The sequence below is a fragment of the Anolis carolinensis genome, unplaced genomic scaffold (genome assembly GCF_035594765.1).
Source record: "Anolis carolinensis isolate JA03-04 unplaced genomic scaffold, rAnoCar3.1.pri scaffold_7, whole genome shotgun sequence".
Taxonomy (NCBI): domain Eukaryota; kingdom Metazoa; phylum Chordata; class Lepidosauria; order Squamata; family Dactyloidae; genus Anolis; species Anolis carolinensis.
The window spans coordinates 21,323,604-21,343,223 of NW_026943818.1; the positions used below are offsets into that span (position 1 = coordinate 21,323,604).

The following is a 19,620-nucleotide window of genomic DNA, read 5'->3' on the forward strand; positions in this document are numbered from 1 at the left end:
GAACTGGGTACCCCTGTTACGAGCTGGTCATTGACCGTAATAAAAGTTTACTTACTTACTCATTGGAACTTATGCCTCAAGTACCACCTCCCAGCAGTAAAGAACTCGTGGGATCACAAACCTGCAAAAGTATTGGAAAATGAGCATGCAAAGATACTGTGGGACTTCCAAATCCAGACTGACAAAGTTCTGGAACACAACACACCAGACATCACAGTTGTGGAAAAGAACAAGGTTTGGATCATTGATGTCGCCATCCCAGGTGACAGTCACATTGACGAAAAACAACAGGAAAAACTCAGCTGCTATCAGGACCTCAAGATTTAACTTCAAAGACTCCGGCAGAAACCAGTGCAGGTAGTCCCGGTGGTGTTGGGCACACTGGGTGCCGTGCCAAAAGATCTCAGCTGGCATTTGGAAACAATAAACATTGACAAAGTTATGATCTGCCAACTGCAAAAGGCCACCCTACTGGGATCTGCTCGCATCATCCGAAAATACATCACACAGTCCTAGACACTTGGGAAGTGTTCAACTTGTGATTTTGTGAAACGAAATCCAGCATATCTATCTTGTTTGCTGTGTCATACAACGTTGTTGTGTCAATAATAATAATAATAATAATAATAATAATAATAATAACAACTTTATTTTTATATCCTGAAGGGGCTTGGGGTGGCTAACATGGGGCCAAGCCCAGATAATTACAATAAAACAACTTAAAATACATTGAAGAGACAAGAAAACCTCCAATAAAATGCTTATACAATAACAGAGTAAAACAAAACATAGTAACAAGTCCACAAGTCATACTCTACTGAAGTCTGAAGGGCAACATGCATCCGCCTCCACTGAGGTCTGATGCAAACATGCATTCACCTCCACTGAGATGTTGAGCAGACAGAATACAAAATGGAGTCTTGAGTCTGAACATGCTTAGTACAATCACATGCCTATAGTCCCTCCCACACCAAAGAGGTATAGTCAAACTGGCAAATCAACATATGCATAAAATACAGGATAACAAATAAATAGTGAAAGACTTGGGAGGTTGCTATTTCCAACGGGCCTTTTGGGTGGCATGGATGTAGGCAGTTCTCTCTGTTGGGATGCATTTAGACCTCATTCTTCTATTTATATCTCCTTCTAAGTAATGGCTGCCCTTTTTATGTCCTCTTCTCTATGTGCCGTTGCAGGTTACCCCGACCACATGGTCTTTGCCGAGTTTCGGCGGCGCTTCGATGTCTTGGCCCCTCACCTCACCAAGAAGCACGGGCGCAACTACATTGTCACGGACGAGAAGCGGGTACGAAGGGTCTCTATATGCCTATCTGTATTTTATAAGTGTTTTTATGAATGTCTGGTGTAATTTAACAACTTTTTAATTGATTCACAATGTATTGTACAATTTTATATATGTGTTTTATTGTAAGCCGCTCTGAGTCCCCTATTGGGTGAGAAGGGCGGGATATAAATATTGTAATAAATAATAAATAAATATATCTGGTGTGATGAAGGGGGGGTTAGGAGGTGGGGATAATGGGAAGAGGAGGGAGAAACTGGGACATTTTAAACACTGCTGGGAAAGTGGGAAGGCTGAGGATTGATGGGGACAATAGGGGGGAGTCAGGTCACCTTCTCAGTCAAGTTTTAAAGCAGGGATGGGTAGAATGAGCTATTGCTGAACCACAAGTACAGTAGAGTCTCACTTATCCAACATAAACGGGCCGGCAGAACATTGGATAAGCAAATATGTTGGATAATAAGGAGAGATTAAGGAGAAGCCTATTAAATATCAAATTAGGTTATGATTTTACAAATTAAGCACCAAAACATCATGTTATACAACAAATTTGACAGAAAAAAGTAGTTCAATATGCAGTAATGCTATGTAGTAATTACTGTATTTACGAATTCAGCACCAAAATATCACAATGTATTGAAAACATTGACTACAAAAATGCGTTGGATAATCCAGAACATTGGATAAGCGAATGTTGGATAAGTGAGACTCTACTGTACTATGATTCCTAGTCATCATAGGCACTGATAAAGAACGATGGGAACTGCATCATCTGGAGAGCTGCATACTATCCACTCTCGGTTTGAAAGGCTTCCTTCCAAATTCCCATTTTATTATTTTCAATTATTTATACCCCACCGTTCTCACCCGAGGGGACTCAGGGGAGAAGTTATTATTTTAAGTTATTATTTTATCGGGAGTTATTATTTTGATTACACAAGGAAAATGTTTTGTTGGAATGAGTCACTAGGAACCTGGCTCTAGAGATAGTTCAAGAACTCAAGCTAGTTATATAAAAGAAGCTCCTCAGTCACAATTCTATCTATATATATAAAAGAGTGATGGCATCAGGGCAGTGGACAAAACAACAAAACTACAGGCCCCCCAACCTCAAAATTTGACAACACAACCCATCATTCACGGCTCTAGGTTGATACAACAAAAAGAAAAGAAAAATAAAGTCCTAATTACAGGGAGAAGAATAGTAGTTTTTATCCAATTGCTGCCAGTTTGAAGGCTAAGCTCCGCCCACTTGGTCTCCTAGCAACCTACTCAGCCCAGGGGACAGGCACAATTAGGCCTCACTTAGGCCTCTTCCACAGATTTTAACTGGATTATATGGCAATGTAGACTCAAGGCCCTTCCACACAGCTATATAACCCATTTAGAATCTTGTATTATCTACTTTGAACTGGATTATCTTGACTCCACACTGCCCTATAATCCACTTCAGTGTGCATACTAAACATAAAGACAAACATACAACAGACATTCAATGCCACCCTCAACAATTTCTCACCAACACCATCACACAACGCCACAGCAACTCATGGCCAGGCACAGCTAGTAGCTCATAAAAGAAGCTCCTCAGTCTAGAGCAGTGATTCCCAAAAGTCTGTTTTGGATCCCAGCTCCCAGAATCTCTTGGCCATTACCCAGAATGGCTGAGGATGCTGGGAGTTGAAGTCCAGAACACTTGGAAGACCAGAGTTTGGTAATCAGTTGCCCCTCATGCTTTCTAGGAGATGTATGGGATGAAAAAGTGTCATTCTGAAGAAGTGTCAAAAAGTGTCATTTTCAGACCTAATTCCGTCTATCAGGGGAAGCAGGGTAGGGGGATGTGAAAGCTGGGAAGCCACGAACTGAAATAAATGGTGCGCAGGAACCTGAGGAAGGCCGCATTGAGCCCCAGGGCCTGAGGTTGCTTGCGCTTGAGTAAGCAGAGGAGGCAGGGAGCCTTTTCTTCTCTTCTCTCGGCTTCTTCCTTGACTGCTTTCTACTGATGTGACGGTGGAAGCTTGATGCACAGATCTCTCTTCCTCCTCTTCCAGGCCGTGGAGGAGCTCTTGGACTCCCTGGAGCTGGAGAAGAGCAGCTTCCACATGGGCCTGAGCCGGGTAATGTCTTAACATTTTTATTTGGGGGGCTCTGAGGGGTGGCTGCCCCTTTTCTCCCTTGTGTGCACTATCCATCTGCCAATTGCAATATTCTTTCAAAAGCTTATGGGGGTGTTTCTGGGCCACAGTTCCCAACTACACAACTGGCTGTGCTGACGAGTGGTGATGGGAACTGCAATCCAACACTGACTGGAGGGCTACAAGTACCCCATCCTAAAAGTAACTTGATTTTGGAAAAAAGAGAGTTTGGTGACTTGCATGTTGGTGCCTTGGCACATCTTTAGTGGCCATCAATTATTCTAAGCCAGGAAGATAGTTCCATCTTGTCTCCTGTGCCATAGCAACATGCTATGCTAATTTTATATACATATTTATTTATTAGCTATATTTATATGCCGCCCTTCTCACCCCGAAGGGGACTCAGAGCGGCTTACAAATTAAATTTACATACAATATTATATTAGCATAGTACAATACTGGTAATAAATTACTATATTGTACTATATCAATATGTTGTAATATTATTAGTAATAGTACATGTAAAATATAATATATAATTAATATTATTATATTGTATTATTAGTATTATATTGTATTATATATATAATTTATAATAATTTATAAATAAATAATATATTGTATTTATTTATTTATTTATTTAGAGTAGAGTCTCACTTATCCAAGCTAAACAGGCCAGCAGAATATTGGATAAATGAATATCTTGGATAATAAGGAGGGATTAAGGAAAAGCCTAGTAAACATCAAATTAGGTTATGATTTTACAAATTAAGCACCAAAACATCATGTTAGACAACAGAAAATTTGACAGAAATAGTCGTTCAATACGCAGTAACGTTATGTTGTAATTACTGTATTTATGAATTTAGCACCAAAATATTTATTTATTTATTATTTATTTATTTACAGTATTTATAGTCCGCCCTTCTCACCCCGAAGGGGACTCAGGGTGGATTACAATGAACACATATATGGCAAACATTCAATGCCAACAGACAAACAACATTCAGTTTTAGACAGACACAGAGGCATTTTTAACATCTTTCCAGCTTCACGATATCACGATATATTGAAAAGATTGACTACAAAAATGGCTTGGATAATCCAGAGGCTTGGATAAGCGAGTCTTGGATAAGTGAGACTCTACTGTATCTATTTTTATTTCTGAAATTTACCACCCTCGGCTTATACTGGAGTCAATGTTTTCCCAGTTTTTTTGTGATAAATTAGGTGCCTCGGCTTATACTCTGGTCGGCTTATACTCGAGTATATACAGTACTTGCTTTTCACCCCACTGTGGAACAATAACAGGGCTGGAGCTGGAGATGGGAACTAACTTTTGCCCTTTTTTATCTCCTCAATCCCTCCCCAAAAGGTGTTCTTTCGGGCGGGGACGCTGGCCAAGCTGGAGGAGCAGCGCGACAAACAGATGAGCAGGAACATCACTCTTTTCCAAGCTGCTTGCCGAGGCTTTTTGGCTCGCCAGCACTTTAAGAAGAGGAAGGTAAGGCCAGAATGGGATTGTGAGTCCCCAAAGTTGGAGGAGAGAGAAGAAGCATGAGTCACTCCTTCTCCCCCTTTCTACCTCCTTCCCCGGTTGCGTTTGCGCCTGGGCTGCCTTACACTTAGCCTAAAATGGGCAGCGCTGCCTCCCACAAACACTGGGCAGAGGCCCAGGATCGCTGGCTCAGCCGGGAGTGCGACTTGGGCTCCCCCGGCTCAGCGAGAGGGCTCTTTAATCTTCCAACAGGTAGGCAGCATCTCTCTGCGATCAAAATATATACATGTTTGTGTGTGTTTCTTTCATCAGTAGGCATCCCCTTCGCATCTGCGAAAAGACAATGTTTGGGGAGGGTTTATGGGCATAAGAAGAAGCCACTGGGGCTCTAAAGGTGTTTTGGCAATCTCTTGTACTACTTCTCTGGATCCGTTGCTTTTGTAGGATCTCCTCTATCAAGGACTCTTTGGATGCTGTAGCCTATGGGATGCCACTTCCTCCCTTATAACTCCAAAGGAGGAGTCTTGGATCTCCTGGTTCTTGTTGGACTGAAGCTCCCATTATCCCTCATTGGCGAAGGCTGATGGAAGCTGCAGTCCAGCAATATCGGGGAGGTACAAGCATAGAATCATAGTTGGAAGGAATTCAAAGAGCCATCCAGTCCAAGTCCCTTCTGCCAGGCAGGAAGCACAATCAAAGCCCTCCTGACAGATGGCCATCCAGCCTCTGCTTAATACTACTACTACTACTGCTAATAATAATAATAATAATAATAATAATAATAATAATAATAATAGTTATCGGGATAGTTATGGATCTGTACGCATCATCTGAAAATACATCACACAGTCCTAAACACTTGGGAAGTGTTCGACTTGTGATTTTGTGATACGAAATCCAGCATATCTACCTTGTTTGCTGTGTCATATAATAATAATAATAATAATAATAATAATAATAATAATAATAATAATAATAATAATAATAATAGAACTATAGAATCCTAGAATTGGAAGAGACCACATGGGCTTATCCAGTCCAAGCCACTTCTGCCAGGCAGGAAGACAACCAAAGCCATCTCGCCAGATCGTCATCCAGCCTCTGCTTAATAATAATAATAATAATAATAATAATAATAATAATACCATAGAATCCTAAAGTTGGAAGAGACCACATGGGCTTATCCAGTCCAAGCCACTTCTGCCAGGCAGGAAGACAACCAAAGCCATCTCGCCAGATCGTCATCCAGCCTCTGCTTAATAATAATAATAATAATAATAATAATAATAATAATAATAATACCATAGAATCCTAAAGTTGGAAGAGACCACATGGGCTTATCCATTCCAAGCCCTTTCTGCCAGGCAGGAAGACACAATCAAAGCCCTCCCGATACATGGCCATCCAGCCTGTGCTCAATAATAATAATAATAGTAATAAAAATAATAAGGGGGCATTTGCCTTCCGTTGGCTAGCCTGCCTTGCCCTTTTCCTCCCTGCTTAAGCGCTTGATGTGTTTTATTCAGCCAATGCTCGCCATTATGCCGCACTACAGACCCTGTTGGCACATTAGAAGTAAATAATCATTATTTCTGAGAAAGAGGGAGGGGAAGTGTTTTTCCCTTGCATAGGCTAAAGTCTCCTAATGATATCGGTGGAAGGCAGGGCCCTTCTTTGCAGTTAGCGGTGGATCCCTCACCAATGTTTAATACCTTTTGGTGCATTAAGATCCACTCCCCGCTTTCGGGTTGCATCAGTTGTTCTTGGTTTCACCTGAGAAAAAAAAAGCAACCTTGGTGTTTGAAAGTGGCTCATCTGAAGGGATTTTCAAGCGGAGGAGCTCATTAGACCTTATTAAGAGTCCAGATCCTTACGGCAGGATCACTGACACAGCATGTATTTCATTCCTGGAAGAGATCGCTTTGCATTTTTGAAAGCTGGGCACTATTTGCAACTAGCTTGGGTACCCAGCATTGCCCAGGTTATTTCAAAAAGTATTTTTTTTTATTTTAAAAAATGCTTAAGATTGTGGATTAACTACAAATGGCATCATGCCAGGTTAACCCCGAGAAGTTCCATCGGTATTTAAAGTTTGTTATATTGGGCAAGTTTGCTCTAGTACATTGGTGGGGTTCAGTGTGCTCTCTAGCTCTAGGGTGAACTACAACTCCCACTATGGTAAGTCCATCCCCTCCAACCGCTCCAGTAGGTTGAGTGAGTCATGGGGGTTCTGTGTGCCAAGTTTGGTCCAGGTCCATCAGGGGTGAATGTCACAGTTTCTCTGGAATTTTTTTTCCGTGTCAGGAGTAACCTGAGTCACTTCTGGTGTGAGAGAATTGGCCGTCTACAAGGACGTTGCCCAGGGGACATTGTTTGGATGTTCCTTGTGGGAGGCTTCTCTCATGTCCCCGCATGGAGCTGGAGCTGACAGAGGGAGCTCATCCGCACTCTCCCCAGGTGGGATTCGAACCTGGCAGCCTTCAGGTCAGCAACCCAACCTTCAAGTTACAAGGCTTTAATCCTCTATGCCATCGGAGGCTCCAGTTTCTCTGGACGTGGGTGAACTACAACTCCCTGAAAGGAAGTTTTGTTCCCCCCAAACTTCTCCAGTAATCCAATTTCGGCATATCAGATATGTGTGCCAAGTTTAGTCCAGATCCATCAGTGTTTGGATTCACAGTTCTCCCTGGGTGTAGGTGAACTACAACTCCCCCAAATCAAGGTGAATTTTCCGCAAAGACCTCCAGTATTTTTTGCTGGTCATGGGGACTCTGTGTGCCAAGTTTGGTTCAATTCCATCATTGGTGAAGTTCAGAGTGCTCCTTGATTGCAGTTGAACTATACATCCCAGTACCTACAATTCCAAAATCCTCAGGCCAATTCCTCTCAAAACCCACCAGTATTCAAATTTGGGCACATTAAGTGGACAGCCCAGCCACACATACACACACATATACATATTTTCACTTGTATTATGTGTAGAGATTATGAGGAGCCCCGGTGGCGGAGTGTGTTAAAGCACTGAGCTGCTGAACTTGCAGACCGAAAGGTCCCAGGTTCAAATCCCAGGAGTGGAGTGAGCGCCCGTTGTTAGCTCCAGCTTCTGCCAACCTAGCAGTTCGAAAATATGCCAATGTGAGTAGATCAATAGGTACCGCTCCGGCAGGAAGTTAAGGGTGCTCCATGCAGTCATGCCTATGGCCACATGACCTTGGAGGTGTCTACGGACAACGCCGGCTCTTAGGCTTAGGAATGGAGATGAGCACCAACCCCCAGAGTCAGACATGACTGGACTTAACGTCAGGGGAAACCTTTATCTTTTTTTACAGATTAAAAGGCACTGACAATTCTTTTTGTCACCGCCTTTGAAAAATGTATAGTAATCAAAGTGCCAATACAAAACCCCACATTTTTTTACTCTGCCTTCCCATTGAAAATAGTCTTTCTTTGCTCCCTGATTATCGGATCCTTCCTTCCCATTTCTCCCTCTCTTGCGTTTCTTCCAAAGCTGCACTTGGGTGGAGGTGGAGCCGGAGGAGCCGTTTGAGCAGAGGCTGTTATGTTAAGATTAAAGAGCTGTGTCAGCTACTCTGTTTATTACGGAGTGCATAAACTATAGCTCCAAGCAGGGGGCTGCTTCCTTTCTTATTACCCATGTTTTCAGCAAGATTAGGCTTTACAGCCTTGGGAGAAGGTGTTTCAGGGCAGTGATAAGAAGAAAAAAAAGACAAAATGATAACACATTTAAGGGGGGGGGTCTGTGGCCCACCTTTTGGACTGTTGCCTCCTTACTCTTGACTCCCTCTTCTCTCCAGATCCAAGACCTGGCCATCCGCTGTGTGCAGAAAAACATCAAGAAGAACAAAGGGGTGAAGGACTGGCCTTGGTGGAAGCTCTTCACCACCGTCAGGCCCCTCATTGAAGTCCAGCTCACCGAGGACCAGATCCGGGGCAAGGATGTGCGTATCCAGAAATGATTATTCACTGTTGGAAAATGTTTGATCCGTATTCCGCAACAACATGACACTTGTAAAAATAGCCGAAATGCAACCACAATTGAAAAATACAGTAGAGTTTCACTTATCCAAGCTAAACGGGCCAGCAGAAGCTTGGATAAGTGAATATCTTGGAAAATAAGGAGGGATTAAGGAAAAGCCTATTAAACATCAAATTAGGTTATGATTATACAAATTAAGCACCAAAACATCATGTTATACAACAAATTTGACAGAAAAGTAGTAATGTTATGCTGTAATTACTGTATTTACGAATTTAGCATCAAAATATAACGATATATTGGAAACATTGACTACAAAAATGGCTTGGATAATACAGAAGCTTGGATAAGTGAAGCTTGGATAAGTGAGACTCTACTGTACCTGTTGGAAATGTAAACAAGCAACAGGATCATTTTTTCATATGTGGTGGTCCTGCAATTGGATTGAGATCCATAAAACTAGAAAAAGTACTAAAACTAAAAATACCCTTAAATCCAGAGGCATTCTTACTAGGCGTAACAGAGAGATCATTTTTAAAAAATAGTTTTTATTGATTGTTTTGCACACAGTAGTGAAAAATATAAACACAAGTAATAGTAGAGAGAAAAAGAAAACAAAAAAACCCCAAAATATAACAAAATTAAAATGAAATGCAGTAAGAAAAAAACAGAAAAACTCCCTAATACCTAATACCGGTATTAGGTACCGCTATTAGGGTCGGGCTGTGGCGCAGCTGGCTAGTAACCAGCTGCAATAAATCACTACTGACCAAGAGGTCATGAGTTCGAAGCCCGGGTCAGGTTAAGGCCCTGACCATTAAATAGCCCGGCTTGCTGTTGACCTATGCAGCCCCGAAAGACAGTTGCATCTGTCAGGGAAATTTAGGTACGCTTTATGCGGGAGGCTAATTTAACTAATTTACAACATCATAAAACTGCCAGCAAAACACGAGGAATGGAATGAGGAAGTACAGCCACTACTGGATAGTGAAGCAACAGCTCCCCCTGTGGCCGGAATCGTGAAGCTGGAAAAAAAAAAGTTAAATGCCTCTGTGTCTGTCTATATATGTTGTTTGTCTGTTGGCATTGAATGTTTGCCATATATGTGTTCATTGTAATCCGCCCTGAGTCCCCTTCGGGGTGAGAAGGGCGGAATATAAATACTGTAAATAAATAAATAAATAAATAATACCAAATATAAACTAATAAAAGAAAACATAAGAACAGAAAGTAATTGAGATAAACAACTAGTCGTAGTAAACATCTGTAATCGACCGAGAAAAATCCAACATGGGGATTTCATGTTTAGAATGTCAATCGTATTATATTGTACACAGTGAACTAGATAATATGGGTTCAACAAAAATCCATATGTATATAAAAGAAGGATGTGTACAAATTTGACAATATATTTCAGTTTTTCAAATAAGGTAAAAAAGTATATGTCTTGGTTCCTATATCTGAGGATTTTATATCCTCAGACAAGACTGTGAAAAATCTAAAACAACGAGAGCTATGTAAGAAGACCAAAAGCACGTTGAAGCATTTGACACTCAATTTAAAACCACTGAAAGCCTATTTAATGCCATAATACCTGTGGCAGCTTTGGATAAAAGCCAGCTTTAATAAAAAGCCTCTTCTAACTAGATGGTTGGCCTTTTGGCCTATATCTGCCGTTGTCCTTCTCAACAGGAAGAGATCCAGCAGCTGAAGAGCCGGCTGGAGAAGGTGGAGAAGGAGCGGAACGAACTGCGCTTGAACAGCGACCGCTTGGAGAGCAAGGTACGTCCCCATCACTCCCAGGGGTTTTATTTGCTATCAGTTTGACTTTAGATTACGGCAACCCTTTTACATCTCTCTCCAGATTTCGGAGCTGACCTCGGAACTGACTGATGAGAGGAACACAGGCGAGTCGGCCTCCCAGCTCCTAGACTCCGAGACTGCAGAACGGCTGCGAACAGAGAAGGAGATGAAAGACCTCCAGGCAAGTCCAAGGCCGAGGAGGTCTTCTGGGGTAATCTGGAAGGGTTTGACATAGGGAGGAGAAGGACCTGCATGCTGAAGCCTCTTGCCTCTTCCTCCAGGCCAAATATGATGCCCTCAAGAAGCAGATGGACTCTATGGAGATGGAGGTGATGGAGGCTCGGCTCATTCGGGCGGCCGAGCTCAACGGCGAGATGGACGACGACGACTCAGGTGAGTTCCTTGGACCTTCAAGTCTTACTGTAGCCAATGGTCCTCACTCTCTCCCCCTTTCTTGTCCTAATTTCAAAGGGAAATCAAGTTTCTAGGCCTCATGATTTCAAGAGGCACGTTCGACACCAGTGTTTCTGAACCAAACTCATCTGGGAGACGATTCCAGTTAAGTTCTCTAGGACTGAACTTGCTCGCTGACATGAGGCCAGATATCCAAAATATCAATAAAGAACAGTTGAAATTCATGACATGCTGGTTAGGAATTAGTTATGAACAAGTTGGGTATTCTGATTAAATACCAAGTACAGTAGAGACTCACTTATCCAAAACTCGCTTATCCAAGGTTCTCTCCTGACATTTCGCTCACATCTATGGCAGGCATCCTCAGAGGTTGTGAGGTCTGTTGGAAATAAGGCAAGTAGGGTTTATATATCTGTGGAAGGTCCAGGATGGGAGAAAGACCTCTCCCAACAAAAGATTTCCCCAGGTAGGAAGCTGCCAGGCTTTGAAGCTGCAAGGCTATTCAACTCTAATCAAGCTGGCCAATTGCAACATTCACTCTTTCCTTCAACAATCAAGAGTTCCTTCACCTACTCAGGACATTCCACATACAGTAGAGTCTCACTTATCCAAGACTTGCTTATTATCCAATGCATTTTTGTAGTCAATGTTTTCAATATATCGTGATATTTTGGTGCTAAATTCGTAAATACAGTAATTACAACATAACATTATTCCGTATTGAACTAATTTGTTGTATAACATGATGTTTTGGTGCTTAATTTGTAAAATCATAACCTAATTTGGTGGCACTGTGTGTTAAAGCACTGAGCTGCTGAACTTGCAGACCGAAAGGTCCCAGGTTCAAATCCCGGGAGCGGAGTGAGCACCCACTGTTAGCTCCAGCTTCTGCTAACCTAGCAGTTCGAAAACATGCCAGTGTGAGTAGATGAATAGGAGCGAAGGTAACGGCGCTCCATGCAGTCATGCCAATGGCCACATGACCTTGGAGGTGTCTACGGAGAATGCCGGCTCTTCGGCTTAGAAATGGAGATGAGCACCAACCCCCAGAGTTGGACACGACTGGACTTACCGTCAGGGGAAACCTTTACCCTTACCTTAATCCCTACTTATTTCCTTAATCCCTCCTTATTATCCAAGTTATTCACTTATCCAAGGTTCTGCCAGCCTGTTTAGCTTGGATAAGTGAGACTCTACTGTAGATGTATTGATTTTGGATAACCTATCCATTTGTTCAACTGTACAGTAAAAATAGAGTACGGCCCCAGTGTCCATGGCTGCCAGTTTCATTTGCCCACATGGCACAAAATATGCCCTCTTTAGGCATTTCCTTGGTCCTCGTTCAATACAGTGTGTAGTTACCCACCGTATATTACCTTTTATTGTATTGTTTAATGTGTTATGATTTGTTGTTTTATTTATATTCTGTGATATTGTATTGTTCTGGGCATGGCCCCATGTAAGCCGCCCCGAGTCCCCGTTGGGGAGATGGTGGCGGGGTATAAATAAAGATTATTATTATTATTATTATTATTATTATTATTATTATTATTATTATTATTTTGAGTTTCTTGCTATGTCCACATCCATGCTTTACCCCAGGTGGCGAATGGCGGCTGAAATATGAGCGCGCCATCCGCGAGATCGACTTCACCAAGAAGCGCTTGCAGCAGGAGTTTGAGGACAAGCTGGAGGCAGAACAGCAGAGCAAGAGGCAGCTGGAGCGGCGGGTGAGGTGGCCTTCTTTGAGGTTCCTCCTCTTCCTCACACACACACTCTGCTCTCAAGCACACTGGGATCAGATGGTCACTGTTTTGGATCTTTTCCTTCCTTGCCCTTTTTGGTGGTCTGGGGACTCCTCTACCATCCCACCTCACACCACTGATGGCAACCTGACTCCCTTTGCAGCTGACTGACTTGCAGGCGGATGGCGAGGAGACCCAGCGCTCCCTCCAGACACTGAAGAAGAAGTGCCAGCGACTGACGGCGGAGCTGCAGGACACCAAGCTGCACCTGGAAGGGCAGCAAGGCCGGAACCATGAGCTGGAGAAGAAGCAGCGCAGGTGAGCATTGTTGCTGTCTTCTGCTGCTGTTGTTCTTTTAAATGGAAACTAGCACGGCCCCCAATTTGGTATCCACTTGGTTTACTTGGTTTCCATTCGATTCCCAACTTCTGAGTTCTATCTCTGACTTAATACCCTTTATCCTTCTCTGGGCGGAAGTGGAAGCCAGAATTTGAAGGCAACTGTCTGCGTGGTCTTTTCCGCCCCGAGCTTCCTTGTTTCTTAATATGACCCATAAGTATGATGGAATCTATTTAAGAACAGCGAAAGCAATTGCTTCAATGTTTACAAAGCTCAGTTGATGCTAGACTTTGGATACTTTTGATATGTTTGATACATTTTAATCATTTGAGAGACTATCTCAATTGATATGTATATGTTTTTATAATTTTATAATACAGTAGAGTCTCACTTATCCAAGACTCGCTTATCCAAGGTTCTGGATTATCCAATGCATTTTTGTAGTCAATGTTTTCAATCATGGTGGCCAACCTGTGACATGCGTGTCAGCACTGACACGCCTAACCATTTTTGCTGACACGCTGCCGCATGCAGATTGATTGGATGACTATGTCTTTTGTGGCCAAATTTGGTGTGATTTGGTCCAGTGGTTTTGTTGTTTACTCCATGGGAATTATGCACATTACACACACACACACACACACACACACACACACACACACACACACACACACATATATATATATATATATATATATATATATATATATATATCTAGCTGTGCCCGGCCACGTGTTGCTGTGGCATTGTCTGGTGGTGTTGGTGAGAACTTGTTGAGGTAGTGGTGGTATTGAGTGTCTGTTGTATGGTTGTCTTTATGTTTAGTACGCATTTGGTTGTTTGTGTACTGTGAAAGTGGTGAGGATAAAGGGGCTCTATGTCCCTGTGTAGTATTGTACACGTTGTCCATGTGTTGTGAATGCTTAGATTGTGTCCTGCTGCATAGTAGAAAGGGTTGGGCTGGATGGCCCTTAGGGGTCTCTCCAAACTCTTGGATTCTATGCTTCTATTATTATTATTATTATTATTATTATTATTATTATTATTGTCATCATCATCATCTTCATCATCATCATTATTATGTAGAGGCTGGATGGCCATCTGTCAGGAGTGCTTGGATTGTGTCCTCCTGCATGGTAGAAGGAAGTTGATCTGGATGATCCTTAGGGGTCACTCCAAACCTTAGGATTATATGATGATGTTGTTGTTATTATTATTATTATTATTATTATTATTATTAGTATTAGTATTAGTATTAGTATTGAGGCTGGGTGGCCATCTGTTTGGAGTGCTTGGATTGTGTCCTGCATGGCAGAATTGGGTTGGTCTGGATAGCCTTTAGGGGTGTCTCCTAACTGTCTGATGCTATGATTCGATGTGTATTATTATTGTGCAGATATTGGATATCCATCTGTCAGGAGTGGTTGGATTGTGTCCTTCTGCATGATATAAGGAAGTTGAATTGATATATCTCATTCTATTATTTTTCTATTATTGTAGTATATTATCAAATTATTACTATTATATTATTATTATATTATTCATTATTCATGACTATATTGAAACTAGAATAGAGAGAAATCAGCTTGGAAACTGCAAGAGGTAGCATAGATTGTTGTACATAGAAATAGTGGTAATAAATAGTTTTATTATGAGCCCCGGTGGCCATGTGTCTGGAGGGCTTTGATTGTGTCTTCCTGCGTGGCAGAAAGGACTTGGACTGGTTAAGCCCATGTGGTCTCTTCCAACTTTAGGATTTTATAGTTTTATTATTATTATTATTATTATTATTATTATTATTATTATTATTAACTGGTGGCACAGGGTGCCCCTGGTGGCACAGTGTGTTAAAGCACTGAGGTTCTGAACTTGTGGACCAAAAGGTCCCAGGTTCAAATCCCAGGGGCGGAATGAGCGCCCGCTGTTAGCCCCAGCTCCTGCCAACCTAGCAGTTCAAAAACATGCAAATGTGAGTAGATCAATAGGTACCGCTCCGGTGGGAAGGTAACGGCGCTCCATACAGTCATGCCTGCCACATGACCTGGAGATGTCTATGGACAACGCTGGCTCTTCAGCTTAGAAATGGAGATGAGCACCAACCCCCAGAGTCGGTCACAACTGGACTTAATGTCAGGGGAAACCTTTACCTTTTATTGTATTGTATTTTGCTGATATTGTTATTGTATGAATATGGCATTGAATTATTGCCATAGTCTGTAAGCCGCCCAGAGTCTTTATTTATTTATTTATTTATTTACAGTATTTATATTCTGCCCTTCTCACCTTGAAGGGGACTCAGGGCGGATCACATTACACATATAAGGCAAACATTCAATGTCTTTAACATAGAACAAAGACAAGACAAACATAGGCTCCGAGCTGGCCTCGAACTCATGACCTCTTAGTCAGAGTAATTTGTTACAGCTGGCTGCAGCTGGCTGGCTGCTCACCAGCCTGCGCCACAGCCTGGGCCTAAAGTACAGTAAATAGATAAATAATCCTCAAGCTGGATTAGTGTTCAACTCCTACCATCCACAGATTGATAGGGGATGGTGGCAGTTACAGGAAGTCAGGCTGGACACATTGATTTTGTTGGTACTGTTTCATGGATTTGTGCATCGGAATTCAGTCTGTGAGAGGAACAAACTTCAAAGTCCCACTGGGTCCCCTTCGGTAAATCACACTCCCTCAACCTGCAAAGAAGGCAAGGGCAAACCTCCTCCGGAGAAACCTGGCCAAGAAAAAACCCTGGGAGAGGGTCGCTCTGAGTTCAACTCGACGGGAAGACACACTATTTATAATTCCTCTCTTTTGGTGGTGCTTCACAGTGGCAAATGTTGTGGGATCATAACACAGCTTCAAGGCCCCTAAACATCAGACCTCATACATTTCTGAAAAACAGGGTATATGCTACCCAACTCTCTGCCCCCCCCACCTTGGCTTTCCTATCTGCTTTTCATTTTTCTGCTCCTCATTTTGGTGTGAAAGAAATAGTGCAGGAAGCTGCCTCTCAGACATACGGTTCCGTCTCACAACAAACCATTAAGGGACGGAGAAGTTGTCCGGAGAGCCATTCCGCCTGAAAGCCGTTCCCAGTCTGCGTCCTCCTCCTCCTCTCCTCCGCCTCACCATCTCCTCTTCCATTACGAGACTTTAAAAGAACGCTATTAAGCGGCGGAGACGCTTTCATCTCATTATGGTAATGATCATAGGGCTGGAAGGAGGCAAAAGGAAGGGGAGGAAAGAGAAGAAAAAAAAGAGACCCGGCGAGCGAGAGAATCAACCTAATTAATTTCAATTTCCAAAGAGCAGCACCCGTGTTAATGCTGCTATTTATTACCCGCTGGAAAGAAGAATGGGATTAGCGGACTGGACGCTTAACATGGGTCACTACTCGGACAGGCAAACGGTGCCCACTGCTTGCAGCGGAAATGGGCCGGAAACGGGAAAGAACACGGCGAGTTTAGTCCATGTGTAATTTTCCCCGTATAATTCAGACACTTGAGATTGGATAAGAAGCCCTCGTCGTGGGATTTAAAAGCCAGACGCCGTATGCTCTGTACTTAACTAATTTCACGCGGCGTTATGGTTATGGTAGATCAGGATTTGAACCATAGCAACTCAAGTCACGTGCTCTTCAGAGGCAAAAAAAAACTCTCTGAAGAAATCTGGCCAAGAAAAGTCTCCATAAATGCGAATTGACCTAAAGACAACAAAGGATTCCCTCCGGCAGGAAGCAGCCAGGCTTTGAAGCTGCAAGGCCATTCAATGACATATTTTTTTTCGTGTCAAGAGCAACCGGAGTTGCTTCTGGAGTGAGAGAATTGGCCGTCTGCAAGGATGTTGCCCAGGGGACATTGCCCGGATGTTTTGATGTTTTTACCATCCTTGTGGGAGGCTTCTCTCATGTCCCCGCACGGAGCTGGAGCTGATAGAGGGAGCTCATCCACGCTCTCCCCAGGTGGGATTCAAACCTGGCAGCCTTCAGGTCTGCAACCCAACCTTCAAGTCACAAGGCTTTTATCCCCTAGGCCACCGGAGGCTCCTAATGATAATCAATTGATAATGATAATCAAACTGGCCAACTGCAACATTAACACTTGCCTCAAGCAGACATGTGTTCTTTCTCCTACCCTGGACATTATTCCACAGATACGTAAACCCCTGTTTCCAACAGACCTCACAACCTCTGAGGATACCTGCCATAGCTGCGGGTGAAATGTCAGGAAAGAATGCTTCTGAAACATAGCCATACAGCCCGAAAAACACACAGCAACCCAGTGATTCCAGCCATGAAAGCCTTCGACGATACAATAATATTTTTATGATCCTTCTCCATTTCGCAGTCTCTCAGGTGTCTGATAATTTTCCAGAATCTAGGAAGCATTGAGGTCTTGTAATCTTGATTTTTTTTACTGTCGGATTGTATACAACATGATATGTTTAAGATATTGTAAAATGAGGAAATGTATACTTATACATTTTGATTGATAAATTAATATAATAATAATAATTTTTTTCGTGTCAGGAGCAACCGGAGTTGCTTCTGGAGTGAGAGAATTGGCCGTCTGCAAGGACGTTGCCCAGTAGACGCCCGGATGTTTTGATGTTTTTACCATCCTTGTGGGAGGCTTCTCTCATGTCCCCGGATGGAGCTGGAGCTGATAGAGGGAGCTCATCCGCGCTCTCTCCGGGTGGAATTCGAACCTGGCAGCCTTCAGGTCAGCAACCCAACCTTCAAGTCACAAGGCTTTTATCCCCTAGGCCACCGGAATAATAAATAAATAAATAAATAAATAAATAAATAAATAAATAAATAAAAATAATAATAATAAATAAAATAAAATAAAAAGGTTTGGATCATTGATGTTGCCATCCCAGGTGACAGTCGCATTGATGAAAAACAACAGGAAAAACTCAGCTGCTATCAGGACCTCAAGATCAAACTTCAAAGACTCTGGCAGAAACCAGTACAGGTGGTTCCGGTGGTGATGGGCACACTGGGTGCCGTGCCAAAAGATCTCAGCCGGCATTTGGAAACAATAGACATTGACAAAATTACGATCTACAAACTGCAAAAGGCCACCCTACTGGGATCTGCGCGCATCATCCGAAAATACATCACATAGTCCTAGACGCTTGGGAAGTGTTCGACTTGTGATTTTGTGATATGAAATCCAGCATATCTATCTTGTTTGCTGTGTCATACTAATAATAATAATAATAATAATAATAATAATAATAATAATAATAATGGGAAGTGTTCAACTTGTGATTTTGTGATATGAAATCCAGCATATCTATCTTGTTTGCTGTGTCATACTAATAATAATAATAATAATAATAATAATAATAATAATGGGAAGTGTTCGACTTGTGATTTTGTGATATGAAATCCAGCATATCTATCTTGTTTGCTGTGTCATACTAATAATAATAATAATAATAATAATAATAATAATAATAATAATAATAATGGGAAGTGTTCAACTTGTGATTTTGTGATATGAAATCCAGCATATCTATCTTGTTTGCTGTGTCATACTACTACTACTACTACTACTACTAATAATAATAATAATGGGAAGTGTTCGACTTGTGATTTTGTGATATGAAATCCAGCATATCTATCTTGTTTGCTGTGTCATACTAATAATAATAATAATAATAATAATAATAATAATAATAATAATAATAATGGGAAGTGTTCAACTTGTGATTTTGTGATATGAAATCCAGCATATCTATCTTGTTTGCTGTGTCATACTTATAATAATAATGATAATAATAATAATAATAAATCGCACTGTCCATGGCAATTTCATTCAGCCCATTCAGAATGGCTCCATTGGAACCAGTTGTTTCTTCTTCCTAGAGACACTGAATTATCATCACGACCACCACGACTATGGTACTGGAGGTCCCATGGCTAACTGGGGGATCCAGGGAGCTGTAGTCTTTCAAAAATCATTTGCTGTCCGTCTCCTTCTGAAGCTTTTACCTCCACTTACTGGGTTGGCTGTCCGTCTCCCTCTGGGACCCCGACTCCGCCACAAATAATGGGCCCTCCCCTTGCTCCCCCACCCCATTCTGCCCTTCATGCTTCTCTGCTCTGCTCCCCCCCCAAACTACAATGTTAGCTCTATCAGGCAAGATTTCTCGATTAGCAATTCCAGCCAAAGGCGCCAGGGAGGAATTCTCTGCAATTTGCTCCCTGCTTGTGCTCTTCTGGTGGAAATTAAAGGCTTGTAAACAGTGGAGTTAAGAGAGGCCCCCAGCTGAGAAGAGATTTAAGACAAAAGGGGAGGGAAGAGGAGAGGGAGAGGGAGGGAGGGGAGAGGGATCTTGGCAGGGGACCAAGCTGCTGGCGGGAGGCGGTGGCAGAA

The 19,620-nt window shown here is 42.3% G+C and overlaps 1 protein-coding gene across 12 annotated transcripts in view; it reads left to right on the plus strand.

The window, feature by feature from the left end:
• myo18a (myosin XVIIIA) overlaps positions 1-19,620 on the plus strand; it is a 155,649-nt gene that overhangs the window by 66,395 nt on the left and 69,634 nt on the right. For all 12 annotated transcript variants that reach the window (XM_062959264.1, XM_062959266.1, XM_062959268.1 and 9 more), the window contains 9 exons: positions 1,197-1,306; positions 3,355-3,420; positions 4,814-4,942; positions 8,752-8,895; positions 10,626-10,715; positions 10,798-10,917; positions 11,018-11,129; positions 12,753-12,880; positions 13,059-13,213. In XM_062959264.1, coding sequence (XP_062815334.1) covers positions 1,197-1,306; positions 3,355-3,420; positions 4,814-4,942; positions 8,752-8,895; positions 10,626-10,715; positions 10,798-10,917; positions 11,018-11,129; positions 12,753-12,880; positions 13,059-13,213 — 1,054 coding nt within the window. The remainder of the gene's footprint in view (positions 1-1,196; positions 1,307-3,354; positions 3,421-4,813; positions 4,943-8,751; positions 8,896-10,625; positions 10,716-10,797; positions 10,918-11,017; positions 11,130-12,752; positions 12,881-13,058; positions 13,214-19,620) is intronic.